The sequence below is a fragment of the Branchiostoma floridae genome, chromosome 7 (genome assembly GCF_000003815.2).
Source record: "Branchiostoma floridae strain S238N-H82 chromosome 7, Bfl_VNyyK, whole genome shotgun sequence".
NCBI classification, from domain to species: domain Eukaryota; kingdom Metazoa; phylum Chordata; class Leptocardii; order Amphioxiformes; family Branchiostomatidae; genus Branchiostoma; species Branchiostoma floridae.
The window spans coordinates 3,674,034-3,698,795 of NC_049985.1; the positions used below are offsets into that span (position 1 = coordinate 3,674,034).

A 24,762-nucleotide genomic window follows, 5' to 3' on the forward strand; every position below is an offset into this window, starting at 1 on the left:
GGTGACTTGATGTGATTTGATGCAGTAACTTGAATAAAGCAACAAAGGCAAAGGTTGTTTGTTGTCACTTAGGTCTTGTTTTTGTTGAGTGTACATGTACATGCGTATGTGCCCAAGCCACATGAAATTTCTTTTGGACTTCATAGGAAAGATAGGTGAAATATGTTTCATGTGTTATATTGATTGATTAATTAGGCCCTAATGCTACCACAAGATACTGGGATCTTAAAGTTTCAAACAATGAATTTTTAACTTTTAATACATTGAAATCAGTTAAACAAAGAAAGTAAAAGTGAATTAAAAGAAAGAAAGAAAGAAAAAAAACATTGGAAAGCTAGGAACTGTTTTTCAAAATTATGAATAAAATTTTTTTGTCTTGCATGGAACGTGTGTGAGCTATATATTTGTATAATTGCTATTGCACTACTTGGAACGATTCCTTAATGTCCAAATTGCACTTTTCTTGGCGCAAAGATCGTCCAAAAATCACATAAATTCACCTGTTCACAAGCAAACTCAATAGTAATCAGCTCTAACAAAATAACAACCTCTAAAACAGACATCTTCTTGAACTTTAAGTAAACTAGCACCAATAGAAGTCTGTAAAAATTGACAATGACAGCAGTCAGTCAGGCACATTTTCTACTCCGAACATCTGCTTTAAAATATCAACTGACCTACATCTGTGCATTTTTCTCTTTCCCATGGGGATAACTCTGGCCAGAACCAAATGTATCAGGGGAACTTACAATTGATGGTCCTGCTAAAATTGTCTAATTATCATAAGATAAACTGATAATGTTAAATTTTTAATTTCAGTAGATGACCAAGTTATTAATTGTGTATCATTAAGCTTAATTTTGGTACAAACAATTAGCATTTACCTTAAAATCTGCCTGGTAATTGTCCATTCTCCCTATCGCTCATTGGTCCGTAAATGGTACAGTCCGATGGGGTGATTGCCCCATGGCCGCATACCCTTTAAAATTGAAGGCATAATACGTCCCATCTAAAAAACAATACGACTTATAAAACAATATTTTACGAGCTTAAAGTCAAGATATACGTTCATTTGAATAGATTTACTTGCTTAAATGAAGTGACTATTATTTACTTTTTTCTCTAACGCGGATACCATAGTGCACTACAAGCACAAGCGGTTAGGGGGCCTTGGTCCCCTTCTCTTGAATGGGGCGTGGAATTTTCCGCACATAGCCAAGCCGTAAAGCGTGGGGACGGGTCGACAGGCGTGCTAGGGGAAGTAAGGAAGAAGCTGTTCTCAGCCCCGCCAAGACGTCTTGAAGGGAATTCTATGGTCGCCGGAAGGATCTGCAAGGAGGGAAGAAGGAGCGATGAGTGTTGAGATCTCTCTGGTTTCTGAACTGTCGTTCTGGCGGCGACTACAGGTGCGTTACATGCCGTGGGCCGGTACTCTGGGTTGCCGGGGCTGAGTCATCTTAATCTCCAAGCAGAAGTTAGGCTCCGGCTGTTTTTTAACGGTTTTTTTTAGTCGTTTTTATCGGGCTTTCTATTTTGTCATTTTTTCTTGAAGTACGCCAGGTTTTGATACAGCAAGATAAAAAAAATATAAAGCCCGATAAAAACGTTAAAAAAACAGCCGGAGCCTAACCTCTGCTTGAAGAGTAGAGTCATCTGTCATACACCCGGCTGCATGGGCTCCGAGCAGATATGTGGTTGCGATTTGGTAATCTCCAAGCAGATCCTACAATGGCATAAGATAGTACCAAACTGGCCAAGGAGTGTAGTCAGTCAAGAGGACAGTCCATTTGCCAAACTCACTCCTAAGCCGGCTTCACTCCTCTGTCAGCTTTCGATACTATCTTATGCTACCGTAGGATCTGCTTGGAGATTAGCGATTTGGTTCTACATCTACATTTTCTGTAATCTCCAAGCAGATCCTGTGTGGCATAAGACAGTACCATAAGCTGGGGAAGGAGTTTAGCCGGCAGAGGAGTAAATTGGCCACGCGGAGCCAATTTATTTATGTTACTGTTTTATGCCTCTTACAAAGGATCTGCTTGGAGATTATATTTTCTGCACAATTTTCATAACAATTGAGGCATTCACAGGATCAGGAGCCATTTAAAAGACATGCAAAACTTCAAAATGTAAAGAAGTACAAAAAAGGCCTTTGCATTAAAGGATATTTTGCATTCAGATGATAATTTTCTGCCGGGCCATTCGGATCTAAAGTTTAGGGCATCTCTCTGTCCTAGTAAGGGCGACTGTTGGATTAGTCCTTAGTTTATTTTTCAAGGAAGTTTAACCTCCTTGGTCTTTGTCATGCAGTATTTACACATCCCTACAAATATAAAAGACTGCATGCAAAAGATTATTAAAAGCCCTAGTCCAACTACCCTGGGAGCCAGCCGGGATCGGGCAGCTAGGACAGTTTATTCGGTGGCCCAAGACAGTCAGTCACGCCCTATCTCCTATTAGCGCCTGGGGAGTTTAAGCCCCCCCGGAGTGCTTATGTGAGATCAGCGGGCTGACTGCCTTGGCTCCCCGAACAAAACTTGCTAGCTACCTGGTCCTGTCTGGCTCCCAGGATATATAACAGTTGCCCTGCAGCTACGTTCTTGTCTCTGTCCATGATCTGGCGACGCCCCCTTTTTTCTGAGGGACATGAGGGCTCGGACAATTGGCTTGTTTAATCTAGTCGGAGTTTCTGTTGGCTTTCTGCACGATTTCTGTTGGAGAACAGTGCACAGTCATAGTTTCTTGGGGTGATTTCTTTACCGAATCTTGAAATGGCACTCGAAAAGAGTATTAACGTTACATGCAACTGTTGGTCCTAAGTCACTTGTTTTGTACCGTACAGTCTGGTCGTTAGATTGAGAATCAGAGCATGCAGGCCTCCTACTAGCTCCTTGCTGCGTATATTACTGGTCTTTTATTATTAAAAAGGGTTGTGTTTTAATTAACCCATATGTGGCAATCGTTTGGGCAGTTCTTTCCCTCATTGAATTTTGAAACATGATACAAACGGTATAAACTGACAACTTGTGTTCATTGTTTTACTGGAATGTGTGAAAATTTTTACACTAGACACTGTTTTTGTTTGTGATTTTTGCAGTTAGTTGGTTACCTTTGCATCTAGGTGGCCGAGTTACATTCCAGCAGATGCATATATGCCTCTGGGTTTTTTTCTAAAATGCTTTTCCTGCATGACTAGTTATGACAGTTGACCAATTACTCCACTCCTTTGAGCATGGATGAATGAATGAATGAATGAAAAGTCACCATGCAACCTTTTTCTAGAAAAACCCCTGAGGACACATTTGGACAGATGCAATTATTATCATAATCATGCCTTTCAGGGTTGGACAAGTTTTCCAAAAATTCACTAGTCCTATTGGGCAAGTACATTAAAAAAATTGCTTTCCCAAACCAACTTTTCACTCGCCCGAAATTTAAATGACATTTTTTCTATGTATTTTCACTTCTAGTAATGGAATTCTTTCATTATTGGCTCTATTTTTCTGTGTTGACCCATGCCTTGACTGTGAACATTAACTATCATCAAAATCTATAAACTTATGGAAAATCTTGCTTGCTCTATCAGGCAAGTGAGGTAGGACATGCACTTGCCCGATCGACACTTTCACTTGCCCGGGACAATTGGACTAGTGGACTTTCTAACCCTGCCTTTGAAAAGTATTGAAAAACTACTGCTGAACTATCACTGACCCACGCTTACCAGTTTATGCGTGATATTTCTTGAAATTCCTTATTTTGATCCTTCTCTGCTCCATCCATTTGCATGTATTGATCTGTTTACTGTACAGTAATCTTTTTAATCTGCCACCTGTGATTGTTGGACCCTGAAGTGGTAGAGCCGGCCCAGATTTTACTTTCCCCAACATCCTGGTTCAATATGCAAATAAGCACTGTAGTACTGTTGCTACATGTTTTAAGAGTACCCTTTATGGACTGTACCAAGTCCAGCAATAAAGGGGTAGATAGGTTCTAGTCCATACATGTAACGTAATGTGCGTATGATCACGTGCGGCTGATGATAACTGTGGGTCCAGAGTTCGATTCCCAGTCTTGTTGCTCACCAGACATGCAAGCTATTGGACATATTGAAAATAATGCTATAAATTCCTCATACTGTACTCTCCAAGTAGAAGCTTGGCTCTGAATTGATGATAAGTTTTTAAGCATTTTATTTTGTACCTTTTTCTTCATGTGGGAAAAAAATGCTGAAAAGAACCCCATAGAAAACAGCCGAAGCAGAACCTCTGCTTGGAGATTGATAGTACAGTTGGTGTATCAATTCGTGGCCCAATATAAACGACTTGTTGAGAAGAGCATGAGAATGTTTATTTGTGAACAATTAGTTCATTCTTTGACCTGGCATGTGATGATGTAACCATTACATCATTACATCATCACACGCCAGGTCAAAGAACAGGTGAGTAACATTACTCACCTGTTCAGGTATGGCCAGGTGTGGCATTACATAAGTATGTGTAGCATGGACTTTCCACTACTACAGGTTTTTGTCTCAGCCTTTAAGGAGATTATTACCTCCATGAAAAATGCTTTGGATGTCTCGAGTCTATATCACTGTGTGTCTGTATTTTTTCTGTATGTTTGTGTTTTCTGTATGTTTGTGGTCAGTATATCTATTTTGTGGTCAGCATATTTATTTTGTGGTCAGCATATCTTGTGGTCTTGTGATTTTCAAGTGGTAACTTTTTACAAAAAACTTTTTCCCCAGGATGGGATGGAGGTCTATCTTCCAAGATGTAACAAGTCACATACCAGGAGACCCAAATTCGACCTTGACCTTCGTCCCAACCCCTACCCGCATACCAAATATCATTTTAATCCGTCCAAAGGTTGTTGAGTAATGCTGACTACAAATATCCGGAAACACAAAGAGACACACACCACAAACTATACCTCCATTTTTCATGGAGGTAACAAAGAAAAGGACAGGGTTCTGAATAGTGGGAGCAGATTGCCTGAAGTGAGGTTGAGCACCCGTCCTTTGACAGAATTTTGACACTGGGCACGGACATAAATTTTGTCCATTCCATCCTCTGGGATGGACAAAAATTTTGCCCATTCTGTCCTCTGTCATGGACAAAAATTGGCGTGTAAAGATACTAATTTAACCAAGCTGGGTCTTCCAGCAAAATTTGCCCCTCAAAATAGAAGAAATTGCATTTCAGATGGTCTAAGTTTCAAAGTTTTCCTATGGAGCATGCCCCAGACTCCCCCTAGGATCGTCCCACGTTCGACAGAATTTCCAATCGAAATCCAAGAGACGGAAAAAGAGTTTGGGCTGGCTAGACCAAGTTGTGTTGAAGTGTTTTCCATTTTTCTTGGAGGTAACAAAGAAAAGGACAGTCAGGGTTCTGAACAGTGAGAACAGATTATCTGATGTGAGTTTTTCTGACATTGAGGCATTTTTCCCTCCCTTCCAGGTCTACTTCTACTTCTTCCTGCCGTGGCGCGAGCTGTCCCGCCTGTGGGGCGTGCTCCAGAGCCTTGTCCTTCCCGTCTGGCTGCGTGGCCCGCTCGTCCGCTTCTACTGCTGGCTCTTTGGAGCGAACCTTAAGGAGGCGCTTGTCTCGGACCCCTCTCAGTACACATGTATACAAGACTTCTTCACAAGGAGACTCAAGCCAAACGCAAGACCTTTAGACCCTGTTCACAGAATAGTAAGTACAATTTGATGTTCTTTTTAGAATGAAGCATTAGGACTTTCTCAGGCGGACTTTTGTGAAACCTCTATTTGCCATTTTAGATGGACAAAAGTCAATAGTGGACAAGCGTACTGCGTCTTACACAATACAAAGACAGTATTGTAGTAGTAGTAGTAGTAGTAGTCGTGCTAATGCCTGAGGCAATTGTCACCTCTTCACGATGTCATGATTTAATGCAGTGGGAGAGGTCACAAAACTGACTAAAATATCCTCTGTAGTGTATACATGTCAAGATATATGGTATGCAGGATATCAGTGGTAAATTACTACCTAGTACTCAGTTTTTACCTGTACGGATTTAGCCTCCGTAGCAGGCTCTCTGGGGCCTTTTTTCGGCTCATAGAAATGGGTCACTGATATGGGTCACTGATTGCCAGCCAGTAATCGGGGACTGTTGGAAATCAGTGACCCAGTACAAAAAGAAATTGCCAGCAAAAGTGTATTATGTGCAGAAAAAAGGGCCCCAGATAGCCTGCTACGAAGGCTATACAGATTAGTAATAAGAATTTAACCTTTCATCATACACATTTCATGCTGTTTCTGATGGAAGAAGCTGATTGGGACACTGCCATCTTCTCCCTACAGGTGAGCCCTGCGGATGGGACGGTGGTGCATTTCGGCCGGGTCACCAACAGCCAGCTGGAGCAGGTTAAGGGCGTGACCTACTCGCTCGAGAGGTTCCTCGGCCGCAGTAACAACAACTGGGGATTGGCTAAAGGTTACCAGGTCAGAGGTCAACCGACATTTTCGTTTGAAACTGTTCAACTGTACATAATCTTGATGACATCCTCTGGCTAGTTGGGTAGCCCTGGCTGCATTTCTTGCTTTACTACTTTTACTACTACTGTCTGTCAGTCTAAGCAGACTATACAGTCGACTAGATCAAGTGAAAGTTTTTTTTCTTTCTTGACATGTAATTGTTTGTCTGCAGGAAGAAGTTGGAATAGACGACTACCAGAACATGATCCTGGAGCACCCTGATGTCAACAGCTTGTTCCACATCACCATCTATCTGGCACCGGGCGACTACCACCGCTTCCACTCACCTGCAGACTGGGAGGTCCTGCACAGGAGGCACTTCCCAGGTCAGGGGGCATGGCATTTAACCTTTGACACTTCCCAGGTCAGGGGGCATCACATTTAACCTTTGACACTTCCCAGGTCAGGGGCATAACATTTAACCTTTGGCATTTCCAAGATCAGGGTGCATGACATTTAACCTTTGGCATTTCCTAGGTCAGGGGGCATAACATTTAATCTTTGACACTTCTCAGGTCAGGGGACAGAACATCTAACCTTTGACACTTCCCAGGTCAGATGGCAGAAATTTAACTTTCAAGAACAAGAGGCATCTTCCTATCACATTAATCAAGGTCTCATGTGTTAACATTGAAAGGCAGCAGCTCCAGATCCTTTTGATTTAGCCTAGCCTTTTGTAAGCTCCTTACAATTCAGCCCCTGACCTACCCAATAACAATCGCTTCTAATCTGTAACTTGTGTTCCTGTGTCCATCGCAGGTGCCCTGGCGACTGTAAACCCCTGGATACTCAGCTGTGTACACAACGTATTCAACCTGAACGAGCGTGTCGTCCTGTCCGGCCGCTGGTCCGAGGGATTCTTCTCCATGAGCCCGGTCGGCGCCACCAACGTCGGCTCCATCAAGGTCTACTTCGACACAGTGAGTGGTCTTTGCTTCACTACTGATACTTAGCCCTAATGAAAATACTAGTAGACAAAGTGGTAAGGGAATTATCATTGATCAAATTTACGTTTTGGTACTTTTTTGTGTTGAGTGTATAATTGCAGAATGCATGCTGAAAACTTGTGCTTCTCTCTAAAGTTTATCAGCTTTATTATCTGAACAAAAAGGAATTGCATTTGTGCTGCATGTCTGTCTGTGTGCCTGTGGACAAGATAACTAGAGAAGGCCACGGTGGATTCATTTTTGGTATGTGGGTAGGTCTTGATAAGACCTCAAAATAATTAGACTTCGGGCCCCCTACTGACTCTTTAAGGTACTGTAGCAAAACATCTGGTTTTGATGTCTCGTTTATTTTTGTGTAATTTCCCCAGGCCCTGTACACAAACAACCCTGCAGAAAACCACGTCAACGGAGACTTTTTCGATCACATCTTCCTGGACCACCTGGGGAGGGGGGTGGAACTGAACAAGGGCGACCAGTATGGCGAATTCAACATCGGGTCCACCATTGTTCTGGTCTTCGAGGCCCCGAACAGTTTCGTGTTCAACGTGAGCCACGGGCAGAAGATCCGGGTTGGTCAGAGCGTCGGGTGCTTTAACCCGCAGCACAAGTGCGGTGTCGAGAGGGAGAAGGGTACTCAGGGGTCTGCCAGAGCTGCTCTCAATGCTTACGCATTCTAAAGGGTCAAGAGGGGTTTTTGTGGATCTGGTAATCAATAATTTGTTGAGATTACAGCTGTTTCAAAAGGACCAAAAACTTGCAACACATGTTTTCCACAAAATCATCTGGAGACAAGGCACAGCAAAGTCTGTCCCAAACTGATGAAAATATCATGCCATTGTCATAACTTGTGTGGAATAATGAATTACTTATCTACCCTCACTTCAGGCCACATCCCCCTTGAATTTTTGTATCCAGATTAGACCCCTTTAGAGTCCAAAGCTCTCATAATTTCACACTATAGAACTGATTTACATGTGGCTCTATTGTGGTATTTTGTTCTTGTGTTGGTGTATCAATCATCATGTGCTCCACAGAGTGAAACAAGGGCTTCAACAATTATTCGTGGTTGAGTGAACCAAAAGAAACTTCAGCTCCAAAACATCGGAAACACTCCACTCTAAACACAACATGTTGTCATATACAGTGGTGCTTGTTGTTTATTCTGGGATGTTTCAAAACTGATTTAAAAGTTGTTCAACACAGATGTACCATGTACCTTAAACTAACAGTATTGTGAAGAAAGCCCGCAAAGAGAGCATTTCTTTTGCAATTCTGTTGATATCTTAGATGTGCAAAGGCCAAAGACCTCTCTTTCTTAAAGGGATGTATTGTAAAAAATGAAGTCACTGTTTTCGGTCATTTTTATACCTTATGTAATAAATTTACCCTTTAATACACTGCAAAGCAATATTCACAATGTATGATACAACTTTGTTGTGCCGTGAGTATGTCTAGAAATATGCGCAATTCCCACCGCCGCTTGAGTTGCCCGTCATTTTGTCCAACTTTCCGACAAACTAAGGAATGTGGTTTCAGTAGCTTGCTTGAATTGTTCTTGAAGTTTGTTCAAGAAGCCTGCGAAGCTTCAAAGATCTACATATAGCAACAGTCCGTTTGGAAGTAATGGAATTTGGTTGTGCCCTTAATGTTGTTTACCAATGTGACAAAATATGTTGAAAAGAAGTTACAAATGTCAATCTGACTGAAGATTCTAAAATTCAGAATATTTGTTTTTTGGTGCCTTAATTACACAATACATCCCTTTAAGTGCAAGTGCCATCTAGATAGTGTTACATAGAGTTAGCAGAATATATTTTCAATTTATTATTGACCTGGTGAATTTGGTGAAACATGTAATACTCAGGAAAACTGAGGTTAAACGAAAATGCTTTTAATATTAGTTTATTTTGTAGTTATGTTGGTGTCAAGTATACATAAAATAATGGTTCTTGGACAAAGCAAACATAACAAAAGAGCCGTGAAAGAGCTTGTCTGTCTTGGAGACTTCCTTCATTTGTTTGTATGTTGTCCAAGAATCTTGCAATAGAATTAATTTTGCATGATATGCTCTATGCAAAGAATTACGTTACTTATTTGAGCCGTTAAGCTGAAAGCCGTGTTTTTTTGTTTGGTTCTTATTTCTCTTCTCCAATTATTTAGACTATTATGTCTTGTATGAAGTGTCATATGCTCTATGCAAAGAATTATGTTCCTCATTGAGCCGTTAAGCTGAAAGCTTTTACAACACACGTAATTCTGATTTTTTTTGTTGTTATTTTTTTTCCTTCTTCAATCATTAAGACTAGTCATGCATGTAGTGTCATTGTGCCATTCAGAAAATTTCTTATTTCTCTTCTTCAATTATTAAGACTATTATGTCTTGTATGAAGTGTCATATGCTCTATGCAAAGAATTATGTTCTTCATTGAGCCGTTAAGCTGAAAGCTTTTATAACACACAGAATTCTGATTTTTTGTTTTTTTGTTCTTTTTTTCCTTCTTCAATCATTAAGACTATTAAGTCGTGCATGTAGTGTCATTGTGCCATTCAGAAAATTTCTGTTGCCAAAAATGTTTGTTAATCATAACGTATCTAATACGCACACGCTTGTACTCGCACAAATATTGTACAATGTAGTGTACTGTCAAGGCCAGTAGTGAAAAAAAATGTAAGAATCTGATGAAACTGGACAGAAACACTAATCGCCATTAGATTTACCACTGGTATAAGATAGTATCAAAGCTGGCAAAGCAGTACAGCTGGCCAAAAGGAGTCATCAGCCTCCGGTAGCCAAACACACTCCTAGGCCGGCTTCACTCCTCTGGCAGCTTTTGATACCATCTTATGCTACCATAGGATCTGCTTGGAGATTACAGAAACGCAGCAATTTCTTATGTGGTTTGGATGCCAAAGCATGAATTTACTATTGCCAGTATTGACCAAAGGAGGTCATATATGAAAGTGATGTCTTGAGCAGCTTGTAGACTTACACAATATCTTGTGATAAAGTGTGAATTCTGTTTATTGCAAGTGAAAGTGGCCAAATATATTAATTGATTAAGACAGGCTGCCAAATTGACCAAAACAGATGTACAAGAACATTCCATCTGTACTGCAGGGGTGAAATGTTTCCCCACTTTCCTAAGTGTCAACTTTGTTATAAAAAAGATTTAGATAACGTTGCCATCAGTTAAAGGTACTCTTTTGTCTTCAGAGGTACTCTACTTTGAGGTACTCTTTTGTCTTGAGATGTCTGTTCGGGTCAACTAAGAGCTTAAAAGAAGTCATCTATGGTATTGGTCTTTTGTACTAAAATGTTGCTAGGAAACAATGTTATAGCAAACAAACTTTGATGTTGTTTTGGAATACATGCACATTGTACTTTGGATGGGCTATTCCTGAAATATTACCCTAAAGTATTATGCAATACAGTTAATGAAGCCAAATGACCAAACATGATTCTACTGGTTGTCATACTGTAACAGTGGTGTTCAAGGACTGCTAAACCGAAGACGCCTAACGGCTTAAGCCTTTATGGCCGAACGGTTTGCACGTTCGATTTGTGATCCGGCTGCCCGGGTTTGGCGCGGGTTCGAATCCCGGGAGTCGGGGTGTTGTTTCTTTCTGTTCTGACTCGCCCCTCTGGTTGTTTCAATACTATTCAAATAGACTGCAAGGAAAATTTGGAAAACAGCATTGTGGTACACATGTAATAGTAAATATATTGTACTACATAATGTATAACAGCAGCATGTAGTTCTGGCTTTTGCTATGTATGCATGGTACTGCACTGGCCAATATCATCAAACTACATGAACTACTTAAGTACATTTTGACTGTTTCTACCCACCAACCTTCTAGTGCAATGGCTCTGAAACGTACATGTTCCAAACACCTACGCTGGACTATATTGTGTTATATTACAATGTACACGCTTGTTGTGTGAGAAAGGTTTATCGTACACGGTTGTGACCAAATGCAATATATTTCAGTGCCTTTTCGGGGTGTATGGACCAAAAGTGTAAATAGTTTAAGTAACAATGTCATTTCACTTTATACTTTTCATGGTAAAATCTCTTTCTTTGTTAGTTTTGGGACAGGATCTGCAATTACTTGAAAATAAACAATGTGGTTGGGGAAATTTGGAATAATTTTGTCTGCTTTATTGTTTGTGTTATTTGTATGGCTACAATTACAGTAGATGTGACACTTCATGTTTAACTGTCACCTGTATACATTAAAGGGGATAATACCTCAAGACTAGTATAAAAGTTTCTTCCCATAATATTTCATTATACATGTAATAAATTTTCTTGCATCTTTAACGTACATGAGTAGAAGCAATGATCAATAATGTTCCGTTCCTGCAACTCTCTTTGCTTAAGGCTAATAGTAGATTCTTGAACAGAGACACCAGTCTCCAAGAAGGAAATTTGAATTTGGCGGAAAAAAACCCCCGTCAAATCGGCCGTTTTGAATTGGTCAAACATCTGGGTTTTTTTCACTTAGAAATATATGTCCTTTTAAAAATATACACTCTTTTAATACACAGTCATGCAACTTATACAATGCACAATCATGTATACAGTAGTTACTTACAAAGACAATACAATTATTATTGCATACTACCTAGTATGCTTTGACACTATCCCAAAATGCATGCTAGCATTTTGGGATAGAGTCCTGCTGTTTAAGTTATGATTATTATGATTGCTATACTGCACATGTTGAAATGTTTACAGCAGTTGTGTTTTTGTGGTGACCCCTCTACCACTAAGATGCATTTCTGTTGCATTGCATTACTGATTTGATACTGTACTACAAATTTGTTTCAACCTCAAAGTACTCAAAGATTTCTTTACCCTCCTACTGTAAGATCAGGTCTCTACAATAGTAACAATTTACAGTAAATCTGAACTCTGACCCCCTCCCTTAAACAGACACAGTTGACACCTGGTTGGCCACACCTGAAAAAGGACAAGAAAATCTTCATACAGGCCTTTTCAGTAAACACAGCTTAGCCTTAGAAGAAAATCATTTGGAACAAAATACATGTTACAACAGGTTAATAGGAATGGTGTCTTTTTAATGATGTACAGCAAAATCCTATTAGATCAGCCAATGTACATGTAATTCTGTGTTATTTAATTGTAATAGTTGTTGTTAACAGTAATAAAATCCCCATAACTTTCAAACAAGAATTTTAGAAAAGTCACATGCGAAAAAAAGGCAATTTACCTTAATAAACTTTTTAATTTCTCACACTAATTTACAATCCACATGTCTTGGAAAGATGCTAAACTTACCACACAAGTTGCTGCCTATCCTTATGTGCAGGTATCCATCCAGCCCCCAACTAGAGCCCCAGGAGTTTCTCACTATGAAGTAAGGAACATCACCTGAAATAGACATGCTGCAGTGAGGACACCTTGTGGACAAGTTGAGCATTGCAGCAGCTATGTCATGTAGTTGACAAGCAACAGTGGATATGATTTTGGAAATGGTCAGACGTTTCAGATAGCATCCACTATTTTTCGTCAGGTACACTGACCAAGTTTATATCCAGTTGCTTGAGTAGCTGTTTTGGGCACATCTTGAGGCCATGATGTAGCTAAATGATGACCTACCCTTGATGTTGTAGCCCACGATAAGAACAACAGTGTACGACCCACCCCTGACCTTGTAGCTCACGATTAGAACAGCAGTGTGAGACCCACGATAAGAACAGCAGTGTGATACCTACCCTTGATGTTGTAGCCCACGATAAGAACAACAGTGTACGACCCACCCCTGACCTTGTAGCTCACGATTAGAACAGCAGTGTGAGACCCACGATAAGAACAGCAGTGTGACACCTACCCTTGATGTTGTAGCCCACGACAAGAACAGCAGTGGGAGAACCACGATAAGAACAGCAGTGTGAGACCTACCCTTGATGTTGTATCCCACGATCTGCACGGCGTGGTTGTTGTAGTCATGTGAACAGTGGTGCTGGATGATCCCGCCCAGGTAGTCCTGCCAGCTGGTGGCATCCACGATGATGGCCAGCGTGCCGTGGGCGTGCAGCAGGCGCACCATCGAGTCCTCGTGGTTCTCGTAACTTTAGTGTCAACAGAAACATTTCTCCATCAGTTGACAGTTGTTACTAAAGGTGCACTCTCACTGCACTTGCGTCACTGCGGTGCTCGAAAGGTACTCAACGAATTTCAGAGATAAAGAACAAATGTATTCTGTCGTACCTACGAGAAAATAATGAACCCCACAGTGATGCAAGCTTGATGCAAGTGAGTGCACCTTAAGACAGTGTAGGGGATCTTGTTTTTATTGTGGTTAAGGCCTGCATTATGCCTCAGAAAAACAGCTTGCCTCTCTGCGAGCTCTAAATAATTGATTGCCAGCGTGCCATGGCCATGCAGCAGGCGCACCATCTCGTCCTCGTGGTTCTCGTAACTTTAGCATCAACAGAAACCATGAATAGTTTCATCAGATCAGTATGTCATTGAATAAAGAGACTCTTTTTACAACCGCATCTGAACTGCATCTGAACTGAAAGCAGGGACACCTGTTAATGCAGTACAATGTGAACTAGAATTGCCCTGAAGAAGGTGACAGACGGTCACCCAAATGTTGGTGAGAATTAAGCAAGGGTTGGGTGAAAAAAGGCTCTTTATCTGTCAACAAAAATATTTCGCCTTCAGTTGGTACAGAAGCCTATTTTCTCATCAATCTGCCAGCTGGTGGCGTCCACGATGATCGCCAGCGTGCTGTGACCGTGCAGCAGGCGCACCATCTCGTCCTCGTGGTTCTCATAACTTTAGTGTCAACAGAAAAGTTTCTCCATCAGTTGACAGTTGTTACTAAAGGTGCATTCTCACTGCACTTGCATCACTGCGGTGCTCGAAAGGTACTCAACGAATTTCAGAGATAAAGAACAAATTTTCTTACTTTTTGTGTATTTTGTCGTACGTACGAGAAAGTAATAAAACAGTGACACAGTGAACGAACCCCACAGTGATGCAAGCTTGATGCAAGTGAGTGCACCTTAAGACAGTGTAGGGGATCTTGTTTTTATTGTGCTTAAGGCCTGCATTATGCCTCAGAAAAACAGCTTGTCTCTCTGCGAGCTCTAAATAATTGATTGCCAGTGTGCCGTGGCCGTGCAGCAGGCGCACTCTCTCGTCCTCGTGGTTCTCGTAACTTTAGCATCAACAGCATCAGGCTAGTATGTTATTGAATACTCTTCAGGGCTCGAAATACTGGGTGCATGTGCACCCAGGTGCACCCAAAATTGGAACTGTGCACCCAATTTTTTCCAGTGGGTGCACAGGGTGCACCCAAATATTTTTTTAGGTTTATGTATGGAAAGATATCGAGTATACTAGTATACATCATATTCTTGACATCTAACTGTTAGAAAGATAATAAAAATGTCTGTCATTTTACTTGTTTAAGAATTTGATAGCTTGTAACTAAGTTTTGTTATCAGTTTTTTTGTGTGGACATTCTACTTAAATTCAAGTGGTGCACGCAAAAATGTTTTGGTCCACCCAATTTTTTAAGCTAGGTGCACCAGTGCACCTAATCCCAAAAATGAATTTCGAGCCCTGCTCTTGAAGACTCTTTTTACAACCGCGTCTGAACTGTATCTGAACTGAAAGCAGCAACACCTGTTAATGCAGCACAATGTGAATTGCCCTGAATGTGACAGACGGTCACCCAAATGTTGGTGAGAATTAAGCAATGGTTGTGTGAAAAAAGGCTCTTTATTTGTCAACAGAAATGTTTTTTATTTGTCAACAGAAATGTTTTGCCATCAGTTGGTACAGAGGCCTATTTTCACATCAACATGATATAACAAGCAATCGAGAATGGCAGACTTCACCCTCTCAACTGTAAGCCATACGAAACGTTTACGAAAACAATTAGGGGTGGTATGTACAGATTTTTTGCCCGAAGCTTAGTCTAATGGCACAAATAGTAGAGTCTAAACATGGGCAAATGAACACTGTTTAAGTAATCTCCAAGCAGATCCTATGGTAGTATAAGATAGTAACAAAAGCTAGCCTTTACATTATGCTAATTGGAGATTATATTTATCCTTACCCTCTGCATGTGTAGTTAGTGAGGTGGACACTGTCTGTGGTGCTGAAATAGGAAACAACAAACAGAATGACTCAAATCTTCTACTTCACCGTCATATCTGTCTAGCTGTATTTCTTTCTATACAGCTAAATAAACCACATCAAATCAAATCTGTCAGGCCCTAAGCTAGAACCCCAGGAGTTCCTCATTAGGAAGTTTGGATCATCCCCTGAAATGTACATCCAGCAGTGAGGACACCTAGTGGACCTACCAAAAAATGCAGCTACCAGTATACCTGATGTGCAATGAAAATGTATGACTACCTGTGCATAAAGGTGACTTATGACTTACTTAGTGAAAAATCTGCACTCTCCATCTTTCCCTGTGTAAGGATAGTCCTTTTTAGGAACAAGGTTGGCAGTTGTCTGAAAAACATGGAAAAAAATCTGTTGCTGTAGAAGGACTTGGAAACCAGCAATATAACAGTACAGTCAAACCTGCCCAAGACGACCACCTGGGGGACCGGGAAAAAGCGGTCGATTTGGACAGGTGGTCGCTGAGAAGAGTATGGACTGAAAACATGCCCGGTGCAAAGTATAAATGGTTTCCGTTGTGTTAAATGGCAAATAGCAAGCACACTGCACGCACGCAAAGAAGCAAGGTCTTTAATGTCAAATACAACACGCACGCAGTACACGATAAATTTAACCAAGCTTTTATCGAGCTTTTATTCGATACAGTGTTTTAAAGCTCAATATTTCTATGCTAACGTTTTAGACAGTAAGGGAACTTTAATGCTGTCAGTTACCATACAAGCCTTAATGCGTCGCTGTGTTCTTGATCACCGTATCTGAAATAACTATGGTGCACCTTTCGAATTCGATGCCCGGTACGTCCCGATAGCGTACATACCCACGGGCGAATGTCTAGTACAGTTGGACAAAAGCACTCACAGATCTTTCTTAAAAAAGTATGAGGCTATATACGTTTCAGCATTCGTTCACTTTATAATGATATAGATTTAAAAAAAAACCTTCTGTAACAACTAAATTCGGATTTAACAACTAAATGCTGGACAGAAACGAGTGGAGACACTGGTGTCACCTCCTAAAAGAGGATGATCTGAACTGAACTGAAACTGAACTACAACGAAATTTCCTCCTATATTACAGTAGACTGCCCCCATTGACCCACCCATTGACTGCCGCCATCTTTATTCTAAACATAACATCGTAATGGCAGTCAAAATCCGATGCAAACTGGCCGATTTCAGCACAAAATTGCACTAGTTATCATCAAAAACCGATGAAAACCTTAATTTTGAAAATGATGCGGTCGTTATGGGTCCCAATTTGGGCCGGTCGCGGTCGCGTTGGCCAGGTGGTCGTTGAGAAAAGGTTGAAGAAGAAAAAAATTATAGAAAAAAAAATCATAACCCATTTTTCATCCTTGGCTACAAAAATTCTATCAAGTTGCCCTTTTTTTTAGGCAAGACTGAGAGGAGAAATTTAGGGAAGCAAACCTGGTTCATCCATGACAGTGCGTTACAGGTGTCCCCTCCTCTACAGCCGTGGCTTCCCTTCGTACGGTCACAGTCCAACACCTGCGGGGGTTGGGATGGCATTTAATATATAACATGTATAATAAGGCAATCAGAAATAGCAGAGTGAGTGAGTGAGCAAGTGAGTGAGTGAATGAGTGAGTGAGTGAGTGTGTGTGTGTGTGAGTGAGTGTGTGAGTGAGTGAGAGAGCAAGTGAGTGAAACCTATGTAGAGAGAAAGGCACACAAGCTAAACCAACACTTCACTCCCTTAGGATGAAGTAATAAAAAGATCAGACCTGTTGTACGCTGTATTCCTCCAGTGGGTGTCCTGCGATGGACCACTGGCTCTCGATCGTCTCCACGATACTGAACGCCCTGAAAACACAACAGGAATTACTGTCAATTCATCTATTTCAACAAGGAATTAAGTTCACTGAACGAGGGTAAAGGAGGTTTTGAATATAAGTTTGAGGTTGAAACTATTCTGCAGTAACACAATCATGGAAACTTTCTGTGTCTATCTGTACAAGCCAAAAACTTTTCATGACAATGTACAAAGGAAAAGAAAATCTTCATTAATTCATTAACTACATATCTTTAGTGTGCCAGTGGACAAGAGGGTGGAGAAGGACGTGCACCCCCTCCTTCACCTTAAAAAAACCCAAGTGCAGGCCAGGTAGACGGGTCGCCTTAAACCCGTCTGCCTACCATTGTCTTCCAAGACAGATGGATGCCAACAACATCTTAAGTAGAGAAACACAATAACAAACTCACCAACACCCTCCACACTGTTCCATGTACAACAGATGTCCCAGTCAGCAAGAAGACCATATGGGTAGAGAAGAAAACAGATTAACAGAAAGTAAACATTCAAAACAAGGAGAATTTTTGTTGCTAATTGTTCTGTTCAGCAATAAAAAAATGCCAACTACTGTACGGCCAGGCAGTGTGGAATGATCACAAGCCTCAATTCCTATTAGTTATACAGCCATAAAGCATGGACAAATAAATTTAAGGAAGAAAGTCATGCTTTAATGATAACTCAATAATGCTAATATGATGGGATTTAAACTTTTCAACAATGTCAGCATCAGGGTGAACTGGCGATATGATAATTATGTTAACGACCCACCATCCCCTAGGTTTTTATACTGAACATATTGACTGGCCAGCAAATTATAGCCACCAAATAAACTACTGAGTGAGTAAAGTTGACTCAGTTTATGTCGGAGTTACAAGTGGCTGGGGAGGGGCTATGACAACATAAACACAGGGGAAAATGGGTCATTAACAGTAATACTATATCATGAACAAAACAAATGATAAAATAGTGCCTTACACTGCCCTGGTCCCTGATGGCAGTGACAGTCTTGTTTTTGCGCCAGTCCCAGATAGGAGGAACGTCGCTCGGAACCTCAAAGCTGTAGTGAGGGTCGTAGATCGACTGCGCTGAATTTTTACCTGTGACATTACTGGTGTGAAGTCTTCCATCTGTTTTGATTGTGGAGAGGTGTTTTTCTACGAAAAATAAGCATGAAATAAAAATGTTAAGATAATCTATCAGACTAAACTTAACCAAATAGACTAATGCTAATATTAATCACAAGAACATTTTTGCATTTTTTATATAACCCTGTCCATTATTCCTTCGTAGAATGAAACAAGTTTCCAAAATCCGTGCTTGAACCCATTCCTTAATTCGCTCATGTGTAGGGACCAATAAGCGTGCTCGTCTTAAATGTGGAAAATTGCAGACGTTAACGTGGTCAAGGATCCCAGACGGAATAGAAGAGAAGCGACTGTATATAGTGTTTGATAAATGTCAGAGCAAGAAGCGACTGTATGTAGTGCATAATAAACGCCAGAGCGAACTACTTTCCGGATGGTACCCAGGCTATACACCACTCATATTAGTCTGTGTAATGCTGTCCAGGGCTGTAACTGGCCCCTCCCCCCATCCTTCTAGGGGGGCGGTGGATGTTGGGCGGGCTGCTATAAGTAAGATTTGATCAGGCTACACTCATGTTAGTGGGTAATCCCTGAAAAGAAGTTGTCACCAAATCCTGTACCCGCCCCTTCAGTCCATAGTCCATATCAGTGTTTTAGCCAGCCTGAACTTTCCGTCCCCTGGATTTTGAACTGAAATCCTGTCAGAGGCATGATGGTCCAAAGGGGTCAGGGGGTATGCTCCCCCCTAGAAAATTTTGAAATCTACACCCTCTGAAATGCTGTCCTTTTGCAAATTTTGTTGGCAGACTCAGCTTGGTTCAATCAGTATCTTTACATGCTGATTTTTGTCTGTAACAGAAGACTGAAACATTTTTGTCCGTCCCCAGCATCAAAATTCCATCAAAGGACGGAAGGATGGATGCTGACTAGAACCCCAGTCCATATAATGTTTACCCCGGAATTCAGCGGGCGTGAGGTCGGAGAACCGGTTGACCCCGTACAGAGCGGAGCCGGCCGTCCTTCCGAGGTTCATCTGCTGATGGCGCAACACGCTCTCCTGGAGGACATTAATATTACAGGTCATCTGTAGACAAGTCTAATCTCCAAGCAGATTTGCTGGTGGCATTAGACAGTATCAAAAACCGACCAAGCAGTGTACATTAACTCCTGGTGGCAGATGGACACTACTTGGTCAGCTTTGATTCTGCCTGATGGCACCGTTTAATCTGCTTGGAGATTAATCAATTCACTATTCATAGTTTTACAAGAACGAGGAGAGCATACTTACTACTACTTACTACTACTGCAGACATGTAATAGAATTCAGATATCGAAATGCCACCTATACAATGTACTATAGGCTATAGATAATGTTCATGCTCAGAAGTTTATATCACTAGTATTATACTATTAGTAATGTCATCAAGCCTTGTGTGAGTGACTGTGTGTCCTAATCAAACACAAACTACAAGAATCTTAAACTAAAAATCTTATGCTTTTAATACCTAAGTGCTTGGAAGCTAAATTGTCAGCCAGCCATAATACACCATCTGTAATTTGCAGCCCTGCAAATGTTCTCGTTGCATATCAATAATTTGTAGACCCCTCTTGAAATTTCAAGTTAATTTGTAGACCCACCTTAAAAATGTGATATCTCCTCCAATACTCCTCCTTGCTCTGATATTTCTTCCCAAACTTCACCACGAAGTCTTCAAACAGCTGTCTGACGTCTGACGTGGTTGCCAAGGCAACAAGCGCCAGGAAGGAGAGAGAAAGAAGAAAAAGTTTGTCAGTTTTCAACTTCCGGGTTGGGAGCACTGCCATCTTGGATTGTACCATTTCATTTGCCGGGGGTGGCATCGCAACATGATGACAGCCTTTATAATCTTCAAGCAGATGTTAGGGTGAAACATGGTAACGTTTACCGTGGGCCTCTCACACTCACTCAAAGTTTTACCCACTAAACAATATGTCGTCTAACACAAGTTCATTCGCAACATCATGTCACAATCAGGTGAGGCTAGTCGTGTGATTAAGTATCTTTTCTAAAAGCAATGTTTTATGTATTTACCTAATATCGCATTGTTAGAGATGTCATTTCTAATGATGTAATTAAGTCTGCTTGTGGCATCAGTCCCATTATATCTGTTGTACTTTAGATATGACGTCACGGGTTACGACAGGTTATCCGCTGGAGCGCGGGAAACGCCGGGGGTTGCCCCACTCACAGCCGTGACGTCACAGACTTTGTGGCAAGGCCGCATCCAGCCAAGAAGTTGGACATGACATGTCAATGGAGATGTGTGGCGCTCAGGCTCCTGTGGAAATAATGAATCACGAATATCAGTTTTCAAATGAAGTGTTACAGAAAGATGACGTGGTCAATGAATCCTCTATTGACAGCGTTGGCAATCTTCAGTTTCTTTCTGACTTTGAAATCTTCTCCAAAACGCAGGAAATAACCTGTCAAAGGGTTGAATTTTCATGACACCCTAAAATCCACAAAAGCCCCCCCCCCCCCCACACACACACAAAGCTAATATGGGGTAGGAGGAACCTCTTGCATCCTAGGTCGGAAGTCCTCATAGGACAGAAACTCCCAACAACAAACCTGCATCTGCTGGGACCGTCCTACACGCGTGGCATGCAGTTCGCGAAGGCCAATTTACTCCTCTGTTGGCTAAGCTCCTTCCCCAGCTTTTGATACTGTCTTATGCCACGCAAGATCTGCTTGGAGATTAGTTCTTGTCCCTGCGGGACTTAGTGCGCCAGCAGACGAGAGGGTGGAGAAGGAAGTGCACACCCCTCCTTCACCTTAAGAAAAGTCACGTGCAGGCCAGTCAGACGGGTCGGCGGCGCGTAACTGTCTGCCTACCATTGTCTTCCGAGACAGGTGAAGATGCCAACTATGTATTGTTTATGGGCATGATCCTGGGGCTAGCTGGGATAGAATTCTAAGCGCGACGGAAGTACTGCCTCCGGAGCTGGAAGTGGTTCCTAGTGTATCATTAAAGCTGCCTTTCCCTGGCCAGAAATGTCAGGAATCGAACTCGGCACCTCTTGATCTTTTGTCCTTCAGTCTAGCCATTCCATGCTACTGATAATGAATGAACCTTAGGCAGCAACTTGATTGGTCGGGAAAATGAAACAGCATGGATGTCACTTACCGTACTAAGCCAAGAGAATACTACAGGATATCGTTTGTGGTTCTACGTTTGTGTCCCGTGCATTTCATCGCATCTCCCTTAATTGTGTAAAGTTTTCTAAATTTAGGACGCGTTGCATTAGGTGCAACTAAGCCTCTACTCCTCTACCAGGCTCCGTGGATCCAAGGACCTTGGTGGGTCGCTAGTCAAATAGTGGGTGGCGTACCGACTCCTCTGGCCGGCCGATTGTCCTAGCCTCTGTTAGTCCAATTTTTAATATTTAACCAGCGATCCGCGGGACCTGGTAGAAGCTAGGTAGTCTCCAGGCAGACCCTATGGTGCCTAAGAGGTAGTATCAAAGCTGGGTTTGGAGTATAGACGGCACCGGCACTATCTCTAAGGCACCGTAGGGTCTGCTTGGAGACTAGAGGCTAGGTGCAACTCGCCAAAGGCTGTCACAGACTGACAGAGTCTGATGGTAACGCAAAGCTGGCGTCCCAGCGTGTGCCGGGGTAGCTTCATTCGTCAAACCTCTGCACGAAAACAACAACAACAACAACACACTTTTGAAAACTGTTGAGGTGGTATAAACTCCAAGCAGATACTACTGTGTCATGAGATAGTATCAAAGTTGGCCAATGAGTGTAGCCGGCCAAAGGGAGTCAAACGGGCACACTCCTACTAGTCCTAGGCCGTCTTCACTCCTCTGCCGGCTTTTGAAACTATCTTATGCTACAGTAGGATCTGCTTGGAGATTAGATTCATTATTAGGTCCATTTTCTAGAATGGTGTTGGGCTACGAGTCTCTACCAGACTCCGGCCTGACCGATAGGGGATTTTGGCCAAGTTAGGAATAAATGAATGAATGAAGACCTTTATTGTACATTCATACCCACTGGGTTTAGTACAGGTCACAACAAATGATACAACATGATATAATGATACAATGAATCTACACTACTCAAGGATCGTATTCTACTGCGTACATTCGGCTTCTTCTCGTTTCTTTGTGATATTGAAAATGTAAGAACAGATATGCTTTATAAGTAAAGGCTTGTCTAGATTCATAAGGAATATAAATTTGTCTATATTACTTAGTTGTATGAAGTGGGGGAACATGGATTCTATTAGTCTGTAGAGTTCAGCTCTCTCTTCCTTGTACAAACTACATTCTACTACAAAATGATGTTCGTCTTCTAACTTATCTAGATTGCAGTATCTACATATTCGTTGTTCTAGAGGAGTGCGGTTATGTCTTCCGGTTATAAAAGCCTATAGCTAGTAGGAGTTAATTGGCCTAGGAGTGAACTGACCGGGCGGCGGATAGCCTAGATTGCAAAAGACTGACTGAAATGCCATGACAACTTATTTGGCCAATTTTTTTTCTTTGTTCCCTCCAGCTGACACGCCTGCTTGGAGACTATTCGGGTGACATCTGATCACTACCGGGGTTCAGCCTTTAATAGTTACCTTACACTCGCTGTCCTGAAAAAAAAAGGCCAGCGAGTGTTATCGGATGTCACCCAGGCTAGTGCTTGCAATTTGAAAACTCTCTAGCTTCACGCCTTAGAGACACTTTTTCCTACAGGAATATGATATGATGAATTTTGTCAACCCTAAAACTCGCGGTCCGACGAAGTCCTTCTTCCGGCTACTCAAGTCATTTCCGCTTCCGGTGGGGATATACACTTATTAATGATTAAATCTAGTGCTATACCGTACCGTTTACATACAATAGCGTCTCTATGGCTGAGCTTACGCAGACCAGGTGTGCCGTAGCGCTGCAACCCACGCGTTCGTGCCGACAATAAAATAGACACCATAACATCGGAAGTCACGAAGTACACCCCCCGCTGTTGTGATATACATCTTCACTTATCTAACATCGGTATTTCAGCAAAACTTCCGGTGGGCGGGGGGTAGAATGTGTGCTTTAGGTGGCAATTGGAAGGTCGCGGTATAAGACTGTGACCTGGCCATACTGTTGCCTCTGTTTAGCACTCAACATATCTGAATGACTGGCTGGCTGACTGAATGAATGAATGAATAAATAAAAGTGAATGCATGACTGAATGGATGAATGAATGAGTAATTGAATGAATGAATGAGTGAATGAAGACCATAACCCACTGGGTTCAGTACAGGTCGCAACAAAAGAATAGTTGACACAGATACATCAAATCATGATCAACCAATACAAGAATCATATTCTACTAAGTGAAAAGAGTATGATAGATACAACTACATTACATTCTATCCCCAATACCGCTGTAGTGCTTTCACAACGGTGTGGCCCAATGGCTATAGAAACGGATATGGGCACCGTCCTATACATACCCAAAGACTGGTGGGAGGGATTGTTATTAAGTAAAAACTGAGGTAACTAAATTACTAAAAACGTGTAAGCCCCTTCTAGTATCTGCTTGGACATTATTTCTTAGCAACACTATATACAGAAACAGTGTATAACAGTATATTATGGCTTTGTTCTGTATTTTCTAGTCAGAACAGCCTATGACTGACTTAACACTAAACAAATCACGATATCGGACGTCATATTGCGTCGGTTTGACGTCACCGTTTCCAATGACAACGTTAAAGTTCATGATATACGTTTTACAATTATCACGCATGGTTTTTTGCAATAATGATTTCCTCTTGTGAAATCTATGTATAAAATCACGGCTAGGATAATGCCCCAAAGTTGACAAAGTACGGTATATTGTACATTCTAATCTGAACGTTTTGTTAATATTTTACAAGCAGATGAACTCTGTGCAAATACAGAAAAAGAAAACTCCGCCCCTACATTTGCGTCTAAAAACATTTGAAGTAGACTATTGTTAATGGTCTCCTCAGTTCTGCTTATGCTCAGAATTAGGGAACTAGCCAACCTGGCTTCACGGTCAGGTGATCTCAAACAGGTGTATAGTTTTACCTGGCTTCTTTACACATTCAAAGCTCTGCATTTGTTTGCTTGCTTCCATTGTATTGTGACAAGAATTTGTAAAGGGAAGCTTCTACAACATTTTGGATAATACGAACAAATACACAGACTACAGCCACATATCTTTTTGATGGCACGGCGCGCGGGT

At 41.5% G+C, this 24,762-nt stretch overlaps 2 protein-coding genes across 3 annotated transcripts; one reads left to right on the plus strand and one right to left on the minus strand.

The window, feature by feature from the left end:
* Positions 1-1,148: 1,148 nt before the first annotated feature.
* LOC118419486 (phosphatidylserine decarboxylase proenzyme, mitochondrial-like) lies at positions 1,149-9,722 on the plus strand. Its single transcript, XM_035825878.1, has 6 exons — positions 1,149-1,406; positions 5,460-5,696; positions 6,327-6,467; positions 6,673-6,826; positions 7,260-7,420; positions 7,816-9,722. Exons 1-6 carry the CDS (start codon positions 1,353-1,355, stop codon positions 8,122-8,124), a joined length of 1,056 nt encoding a protein of 351 aa, XP_035681771.1. The 5' UTR covers positions 1,149-1,352; the 3' UTR covers positions 8,125-9,722.
* Positions 9,723-12,126: 2,404 nt separating this feature from the next.
* LOC118419487 (cathepsin O-like) lies at positions 12,127-20,375 on the minus strand. Of its 2 annotated transcripts, none has more exons than XM_035825880.1 (12): positions 20,160-20,375; positions 19,476-19,578; positions 18,412-18,590; positions 17,847-17,860; positions 17,369-17,447; positions 17,052-17,132; positions 15,881-15,954; positions 15,551-15,592; positions 14,185-14,259; positions 13,378-13,472; positions 12,754-12,846; positions 12,127-12,414 (listed from the first exon to the last, which is right to left on the minus strand). In XM_035825880.1, exons 1-12 carry the CDS (start codon positions 20,358-20,360, stop codon positions 12,380-12,382), a joined length of 1,071 nt encoding a protein of 356 aa, XP_035681773.1. In that variant the 5' UTR covers positions 20,361-20,375; the 3' UTR covers positions 12,127-12,379. The 2 variants fall into 2 exon arrangements, with proteins under 2 accessions (XP_035681773.1, XP_035681772.1); XM_035825879.1 differs by having other exon boundaries at positions 13,378-13,462; positions 14,175-14,259.
* Positions 20,376-24,762: the final 4,387 nt, after the last annotated feature.